Source organism: Olea europaea, unplaced genomic scaffold (genome assembly GCF_002742605.1).
Source record: "Olea europaea var. sylvestris unplaced genomic scaffold, O_europaea_v1 scaffold4117, whole genome shotgun sequence".
NCBI lineage: Eukaryota > Viridiplantae > Streptophyta > Magnoliopsida > Lamiales > Oleaceae > Olea > Olea europaea.
In genome coordinates this window covers 8,062-17,610 of record NW_019260893.1, presented here as the reverse complement: position 1 = coordinate 17,610, position 9,549 = coordinate 8,062, and the positions used below count along the sequence as shown (strand labels likewise).

Sequence of the window (9,549 nt, the reverse complement as noted above, 5' to 3'; positions counted from 1 at the left end):
ACTTCTAGTATAGGGTAAGCCGACTCGGGGAGTCAACTTTGTGTTCGTTTCATTGATTTCCATTATTATTTATTAACAAATTTTAAAAAAAAATTGAAAAAATTATTTAACATTTTGAATTTGATAAAAAAAAAAAAAATGTGTTTTTGTGTTACTTAATTGGATAACCTCGCAAGATAATGCTGAGTTCACATTTGAAGTTGTATTAATTTTTTATTCGTGTCCGAACGTAAATTTCTTATCGATAAAAAACCCTATTTTTAGATTACATAGCCATTGTTAATTGTTATTTAGGTTTTGGAAATTATTGTGTAACAGGATGGCAGAGTTGGTATAACTAAGTTGTATATAATCTTAATTCCCTATGATGAAATACAACAATCACTTAACCCTTGTGCAAGAATAGTTTGGAAAGATTGAATTGATTTAAATTGCGTTGTTTCCTTGTGTGAAATGTATTATCGGAGTAATTTGGCTAACAGGTGGATGCTAGGTATTGATCGTTTATGCTAGGAACCCAATTTCAACTACTCGTCTTAAAGGGGCATTGCATTATTCATGATAAAAGAGAAAATAGTTGTGACGTTGCAAAGCTATCCTCTTGACATCCCAATGTAGGGGCCAATTTAATATTCTGAAAGGAAACTTGAAGATTATAACACTAAAAAATTAGGGAAATCTTCATGGTCTAAGTAGTTTCCTTTATTGATTTGATTCAAACGATTTTGATAGTTAAAGTAAGAGTAATTGGATAGTAACATTTAGAAATAACACATTGGAAGAGAGAATAAACATAAAGTTTGGGAAGATAATAAAATTCGACCATTGAGGATCGGAAGGGACCAAATAGAAAATTTACCCTTTTATGTAATGTTGACTAGACCTAGGTGATGATTTGATTTGGTTATGCACATAGTGGTCGAGCATTGGATAAGTTAACAGTCGTATTGGTGGCAATATTTGGAAGGTCATTACAAATTGCTTAATTTTAAATGTTAAATCTTTGTGGTAAGCTATCGAGCGAAGCAAGTCTTTGTATTCCTTTTTCCTTACGTGTTAAAATGTTGAGTAGATAATTTTGCTTGAAATTAGCATAAGTGTAAGTTTGGAGGCGTGATAAGTATTTTTTACATGCTTAATAGTTTATTGTTTGACTAGATTTCTACTCATATGATTGTATATATTGTGTTTTTGGGTTAAACCCCGACTTGGAATTGAATCAAGCAAAAAGGAAGTAATTAGGAGTTAAAAGGACCAAAAGATAGAATTGAGTACCCTGACTTGGATACGAGGAAAGTTGGCTAGGCAATCAAAGAGAAAATCCAGATGAACAAGGGTATTTGAAAGTAATAAAATGTGAAGTGAGAGAACTAACAAAGAAAAGTCAAAAAAGCGAAATGAAGAACCTGTGTGGAGTGTTGAGAAAATTAGAACATAGTTTGGTACAAATATCTCCATAGCGAAAAAATAATATACCATTGAAAAGATAATTTAATTTGGAGCTAAACGCAAAAATAAATAAATAAGTGAAAAAATCACAAATCGAAATTGTGGATCAAAGATTGTGCACGTTTGAAGAAGAAGAAGGTGCCTTGCAGGGTCGTTCAAGAGATTCAAGATTAAGAATTGTATCAACTTTTATTCTAAATAATCCAAATTATGTGTTCACTTTTTATCCTATATTTTTGTAATCAAAATATGATAAATCAAACCATTTGTGGCTAGGATCTCTATGTGAAATAGTTCTGGTACAACTCAGTTTCTTTTTTAGTGAGAGTGGACTCTTGTCCTTCAGTGATCTTGCAAAAAGAGGTTGGGACTCCCTCCCCTGTTTTACCTTCAGCATGAGAATTAGTAATCATTTTTAGATAAATGATTTTAAAGAATTGTAACAGAGACAGAGGAAAGTATTTTTTTCTGGAAAAAGAAAGAACCCTTTACCTGACACGTCCATTAGATATTTATAGGCGTCTGACATCACGTAACTGCTAGGCAGATGCCATCCTCGTGTCCCCATCAATCTAGCATCACGTAATCGACGGGCAGTTGTTGTCCACGTGTCCTCATGAGACCTGCCCTCTCCTAGACCCTTTTTTCCATTTATTCAGTTACCTGGATAGTGGGTTTAATGATAACTGTTCGGATGATTGTTAATTGACTCCAATGTTGTTCGGGTACACGGCGGTCGCTCCGCGCATGGCGGTAGTCAGACTAGCATAGCAACTAGCACTCTAATATGACGAGCGTCACCTAACATGCCAAAATTGTCTGTACCTTATGAGCAAGCGAAGGTAACGTCGGTCGAGTTGACACTACGGTAGTCACCATATCATGATAGGCGCTACCCAACATAACAGGGGTCACCCGACATAATGGGAGTCATCCTCTCTCTACCAGTCGTCCCAATTAATTATTTGAATCACATGGTATCACTATGAAATCCTATTAACTTTTTTATTAATTAGTTGCTTGTTTTAGTTTAAATTATTGTTTTTCTTATTGATTATTTCTTATTCTCCTACTCCATCTTGAAGATTAACCACAAATAGAGCGTGTTGTAATTTATACATTTTTCTGGAGATTCAATATATATGCACATGGTAATGAACAATATATGATCATATAATATACAAAGATATCGCATTTTTCTATGGAATCGTATATGTTATTTTCTTTGTGAATTAATACATGCTGATAAGGTCAAAATTTAATTAGAGATAATTGGATTCATGTGTAAGTATTGATTGACGTCAATAGAGACTATTGATTTAATTGCACCATAAGCAAGAATTGATTAAAAACACATAATTGGTTATAAGTAGATAATCAATCCTCATGGATTCGACATTTTACTTGACATTTATTAAACGAAAACTATTTGATAGTTCGGAATTTATATCCTCATTTCAATTAAGTAATTCATGCTAATTTTATCAATTGTAGAATAGACTGTAACTCGAAAATCGTAGACATATAAACAAAGGATTAAGCATAGGTTAAAAGTCACTTTTCTAAAATTCAAGTTAATATTTAATCTCTTTTTGTTTTTTTAAAGATAAAGAAAATTTTGTCATCGTAAAATAAGTAAGTTATGTTTGAGTAAACTTACAAGTAATTCATTATTTTCGATCAAAATCAAATATTAATTTTAGTTACACATTCATAATTATTACTCATTTCTTATCTAAATATTTAATGAGACCCACTATTTTTTGCATAATAAGTTTCTTATAAGTAACTTATAAGGAAACTCAAACACGTGGTAATTAAACATAAATTTTGCCTCCTACGTACAAATAAAAATTAGGAAAGTTTGCATAAATGGTCCCAAAGTTTTGCCTATCTTGCAATTTTTGGTCCAAATCATCAAATCTAGGTGCAAACAATCCCAAACCTATGTTTTTTTTGTACAATTGGTCCTTTTGGATAGATTCCATCCAAAATGACTTAATTTCTCTCTTATTCGGTTTTTATTGAAGGGGTATATTTGTCGATCAAAATAAAATTTAAAATGTAAAGAAAAGAATTTGAAATGTAATCATCAGCTTCTTCCATCCACCCACCATAGATTCATAGTTCCACCACCACCACCTACCAACTGACCACTACAACCGCCACCCTAATGCCATGTTACCACCACAATCTCAACCCAAACAATCTAACTCAACAGCCTCTCCTAAACAATCACTATCGCTATCTAAGCAACCAAGCTTACTCGCCTCTCCCAAACTACCGCTACATTGCAACTCATCTCCACCACATGCCACATTCTTCCCTATTCCTTCCATCGCATCCTCACAAGAAAATATCCCAATTTTGTTTTCTATCTTAACAAAAACCCTAAATCCTAACATATTCAGGTCTCTTCGCCTAACAAACAACACAAGATTACGATACCAAAAATCCAATTTTTGGTACATTTGTAAGCCTTTGCAGTTGCTTTGGATGAGCTTTAGTGAAAAGTTGATAAAATTCACGAGTCTTATGAATGTGTGTTTAAAAGTAAAGCTAGATCATTAGAGAATTTTAATCAATTTTTTATAAGACAAGAACTAAATGAAAAATTCAAGATCTTGAGATCTAAAAAATGTTGGGGAAGCTTTCTTATCGAGCTTGCTATTACTTGTCATGGGATTTTGATACATCAAATTTGCCTTTCATGCATTAAAATAAATTTTGTTCTCAAATTCATTTTCAATCACATTCTTACAATAAAATATTTAGCACGTAAATTTAAATTTTATTTTATTTTTTAATTATACATTCTCCAAAAAAAAATCATTATTTCAAAGCTTACTTTTCAAAAAATAAAAAAAATGGTTGTTAGAGACTCAAACGGGGTTCAAAACTGTAGTTTTATTTTATAAGTTTAACATTTCATTTTTGAAATAAGTGATTAAAAAATTATAAGACTCATGAAATATGTGAATAATATTAATTATTTAACTTTAACTTGAATTAAAATTCATACAAACTCACAAATACCACCAGAAATAGACTTACAGTGCCTCTCTAATTATTTTCGATCAAAATCAAATATTAATTTTAGTTACACATTCATAATTATTACTCATTTCTTATCTAAATATTTAATGAGACACACTATTTTTTGCATAATAAGTTTCTTATAAGTAACTTACAGTGCCTCTCTATTCCTATTTCCTATTTCGATTTTGATAAGAGGGATAATTTCAATTTCAAGAAGCACACAGAGGGAAGAAATAAATAACAATAACCTCCCCAAAAAACCCCCCAAAAAAAGAAACTTCCAGATCCGAGAAACATTTCAAAATTCAAACACCAGTCCAGAACCATTCAAGAATCTCTCTGATCTTTTCAATCCTCTTCCTGATTAATGGCCCTTTGATTTCTTCTTCCACATTCTGTTCTGGGTAAGTCTTATTTAAGTGTTGAAAAGCATTTTAGTTCATTGTTTCATACTTTTATGAAGATATTTACGCAAGGATGTGTGCAGTTATTTGGAGATAGTAATGGGTTGTTGTGAAATGGAAATGGGTTTTCTGATTTATGTTTCAAGAATTGAATCTTGGATGGGTAAATACCGGATCTTTGGGGTGACTTTGAAGATCTAGTGACTATATTCTGCTATTCTGTTTTGTTTTTTTTGTTTTTTTGTTATTTGTTTTTCTTATTTGCTATCTCTTCTAGATTTTATTAGTGTCTGGGTTATTTTAGATTACTGGTTAAAACATTTGGTAAGGTTATTAGTATTAGATTTCTTTTTCATTTTATGATTTTATGGAAAAGGGGTTTGTTTGGTTTGCCAGAAAAGTGGGGATAAATGAATCTATGCTTTTTAATTCTTCTTGATGCTAATGAAGACTTAATTTTTTTATTTTTTTATTTTTAAGAATTGACTGAATGCTATCTTGTTGATGAGGTTTAAGTCCTATGATGTAGTAATATAATATGCTGCAGCCAGTGAGGGTTCCATTGATGCTCTTAATTGAACTAATTAATTTTCAGTACCTGTTGAAATCAGCATGATTTTTACTAAAGAACATGTCTTTTACACGTGATACTACTTTTAAGAAACTAAGGAACGTTTAATATTTCTCTACTATATAATAAAGGAATCAATCAAGGTACATTGTACTATTTACCAAAGCTTGTGGCACTTGTGTGATGTTTTTTTTAGGTGCTAGAGTGAGATGGATGCCAATAAGACCATATCTGATTCTGGAAATGGGGTGAGGATCGGTGTTCACCAGCAATTCCCTGCCTCCGGAGAAGAACTAACTTCTGAAAAAGTGAGTGGAATTCTCAATGGTGGTTTTGAAGTTGGTGGGTCGAGTGAGAGTCTTGAAAATCTTGTGAATCCAAATGACAATGAGACCCTTAGTTCTTCTGTACAAGATATCACGGATGAAACTACATTGCCACCAGATGGCAATGATGTAACAATTTCGAAGGTAGGAGATTTTGAATCTTTTGCTTGGTGATATATTTTCTACTAATTGGTTCCGAACAACTGTATGTACTAATTATTTACTTCTAGGAACATGCTTCCAAAAAAATTGGAGAGTCTAAGAATTTCAAACCACTGAAGAGCATGAACAAGGCTAAGAGTGGGAAGTTAAGTCCTAGACATTCTGCATTGACAGGGACGAACAAGAATAAGGATGGAAAAGACTTGTCAAAATCTTCTGTCGCTTCAAATGGAATCCGTGATTCAGAATCACAGTCGAAACAGGCTTCTCTTAGAATAGAACACAGATCAAATGAGATGCAAGCTGCTGACCAAAGCAAAAAATCAGCACCTGCTAAAAATAATGCTCATCATTCTAAAGTAAAAAGTTCATGTTTCCATCTTCCATATATATTTTAGTTGTTTATTACCGTTTGTTATAATCTTTATTTGTACTGGCTATTATAATTATTTGCTATATTCTTGCAGCAGACTGGACATTCTGATGCAAAAGTGTCTTCCATGAGTGGCACACAGCTTGGAGGAACTCAGTATGTTATATTTCATCAATAGTCAACTTTTCTTTGATTCTGATAGAGCTCTATGATATTTTGATCTAGCTTCTGTTCCCATGTCTGTGTGATAGAGTGCAGGAATGTCTCTTGTGGAAACCTTCCAATGACATTTCTGAAGCCGCATTCTCTAATTCATTTAATATTTTTTTTTCTTTCTTTCTTTCTTTCTTTTTTTTTTTTTTTTTTTGTGTATCACAAAAACTATTTACTTCAGAGGTCTTAATAGTAATTTCCTGGCTGCAGGGACAAGCCAAAACTGAAGCCACTCAAAAAAGGCTCCACAGATAAAGCTGAAGAAACTTCAGAGTGTTCGTTGTATCCTTTTTGATTATATAATTTTACATATTATCTCCTTTTATATGAATGAGATCAATACACACACACACACACACATTGCTACTTTTATGATGCAAAATTGTTTATTGTTTATCCTTAAGTACTTGATAGAAGTCCTACTGCTGGTGATGCCAAGCCTCGCAGATTGGGTACTCTTCCAAGCTACAGTTTCAGTTTTAGATGTAATGAAAGGGCCGAAAAGAGAAAAGAGGTTAGTCTTTAACATCAGAAGTACTGTCTATTCTGTCTTTCCTCCATGATTTGGTCCTAAGACTTTCCTTTATTTTTTTGAGTAGTTCTATTCAAAACTTGAGGAAAAAAGCCATGCAAAGGAAGAGGAGGAGAATAGCATGCAAGCCAAGACTAAGGTAAGATTTTGGCACTGATTTTGGATTTAAAATGTGATTGTGCAAATGAGTTTCTTGATCTTTTCTTATTTTGCTTATAAATAGGAAACACGGGATGCTGAGATTAAAATGTTAAGGAAAAGTCTGAAATTCAAAGCGACACCAATGCCTAGCTTCTATCAGGAACCTCCACCGCCAAAGGTGGAACTAAAGAAGGTACAATATTGTTTGACACACAAATTTTAAAAGCTCAATCAACGCTGTATGAAAATATAATTACTAAACTTGAATATGTTGTACGGTAAATTCTAAACATACTTTTAACCTCCCCCCCACCTGCTCTCTCTCCTGTGATCTCTTGACTTTTGAACTTGTTTGATTACTGAGAAGATGATGTTGATGTTTGGTGTCGCTGCGGGAACTTGGTACAATTGTATTTGGATATGAATAAAGGATGCAAAGCAAAAAATAAAATTTCCGACCTGTTATTGAAAACTAGCAAAAAACCTCGTGCTGTTTCAAAATAGGCTAAATAAAGTGTCCCCAGTATTTAGAGACCCTGTCATTACTATGTCCTTGATAGCCATGCACTGGGAATGAGACTTAAGCTAAATCTTGGTCTTCTTCACCCAAAATATCATATAGAGAGACCCCTGTCATCTAAACCCAGATCTAATAGTCTTCTGAATTGTCTGGTTTTGAGTCCAAATTTGAGCAGAATTATTTTTCTCCTAACATTGAGGTTGGAATAGCTTTACGTGGTATGTGCAAGGAATGATGTTTTGTGAAATTGGTGTGGGGTTTTATTAGTCTTGGCCAAGGCATTCTTGATTCTGATGTTGGTAAAGGTCATTTTGTGATGGTTTAATATGATGGTGGTATAACTTGTGGCTGTGGTCATGGGTGATTGTTCATAATGGAACTTGCGGTACTATGATGGTGGCATTTGAAGGCTGTTAGTTTGATATTTTGTGCGCAAAGACAGTGATTTGGAGTTATGCATGCTTAGTACACAATATTGACCAAGGATAGACACTATAACGAAAAATGATTTTAGCTTCCTGTTTAATATTTTTCAATGCTCTGTAGTCCACCCTGGCTGACATACAGTACCATAATGGCATTAGTATGCACTAACAACTTGGCCAGTGAGGAAGGATTGTCATGGTAGTTAAGCTAATAATTTTATGTACATTCTTGTTAAACGATGTGTTGCTATCTGAATGAGAATGTTTGGAAAGTGTCATATGTAAATGTATAGAATCGAAATTGTAAATTGAAACTAGAATAAGGTATTTTAATTTTTTCTCCCTCCCTCTCTCTTCATAATATGAAATTACCTGTGAAGTTGGTTTCAATCAGTAGTAACAATTTATTATTTTTTGGTTTAACTGCATTATATTGAGATCCTACTTTGATGTAGATACCTACAACAAGACCAAAATCTCCGAAGCTTGGTCGGAAAAAGAGTTCACCAACTGCCAATTCTGAAGAAAATGGCGGTTCCAATGCTATTCCAGGTAGGCTAAGCTTGGATGAGAAAGCATCACAAAGTAACCCTACCAAAGGACCTCTTGCCCATGTCAAGAATTCTTCACGGAAATCTCTTCCTCAGTTGCCGTCTGAGAAAACTACCTCTTCCAATGAAAGGAGAAGAGCTTTATCTCATGCTACAACTGTATTTAAGGAGACAAGTGAATCTAAGTCTCAGCCGAGCAACTTACCCCAGGAAATGAGTGGAGCTGAGTCCGTTACACAAAATCATGAGATGGAAAAAGCGGTCGAACCGAGCAAGAAAGAGCCTGCCAAAGATGACGAGTCTGTCATTGAAGCTCAAGCACAGACGAACCCAGTGGTACAGGAACCCATTTTAGTCTGATACAAAATCAACAGCATGGAACCAAAATGTAAATCTATTAAGCTGCCTTTCATTCTAGATCTGAATAAGATTCGATTCATCCAACAACTGGGGCATGTGGACACTGTGTATTAAAGGTTGATACGTCGTAGTATGCAAAATCGCCGACAAGGTTTGATTATCTGATGTGCTTTTCAAGATTGTTCTTTAGAACTTGCAAGACGATTACTGCAGTATATGATTACTCTTGGTCATTTTATTGTCCTAAATTATGATTATGTATGTTTATGTCATCTGAAGTTGAAAAGTCGAAATTTTGGAGGAATCCTGCTATCAAATGGTTCGAGATAAGTGTTGGACTGTTTTGCGTTTTAGTTTGGCAACTACTTTGGGCTTGTATTGCTTTTGATATTCAGACTAAACAAGTGTATCTTTTGTTAGATAAGGTGTAATATTTATTTGCATGACCCTCATATTTTTTTTTTTTTTTTTTTTTTCCTCTTT

The 9,549-nt window shown here is 33.6% G+C and overlaps 1 protein-coding gene across 2 annotated transcripts; it reads left to right on the top strand.

Annotated features, from left to right (window-relative positions):
- The first annotated feature begins 4,685 nt into the window (after positions 1-4,685).
- On the top strand, positions 4,686-9,512 carry LOC111387613 (protein WVD2-like 5). Of its 2 annotated transcripts, none has more exons than XM_023012182.1 (9): positions 4,686-4,892; positions 5,660-5,933; positions 6,020-6,310; positions 6,419-6,480; positions 6,748-6,819; positions 6,952-7,051; positions 7,137-7,208; positions 7,293-7,403; positions 8,611-9,512. In XM_023012182.1, the coding sequence occupies exons 2-9, from the start codon at positions 5,673-5,675 to the stop codon at positions 9,064-9,066; spliced, it is 1,425 nt and encodes a 474-aa protein (XP_022867950.1). In that variant the 5' UTR covers positions 4,686-4,892; positions 5,660-5,672; the 3' UTR covers positions 9,067-9,512. The 2 variants fall into 2 exon arrangements, with proteins under 2 accessions (XP_022867950.1, XP_022867951.1); XM_023012183.1 differs by having other exon boundaries at positions 6,422-6,480; positions 8,611-9,142.
- Positions 9,513-9,549: the final 37 nt, after the last annotated feature.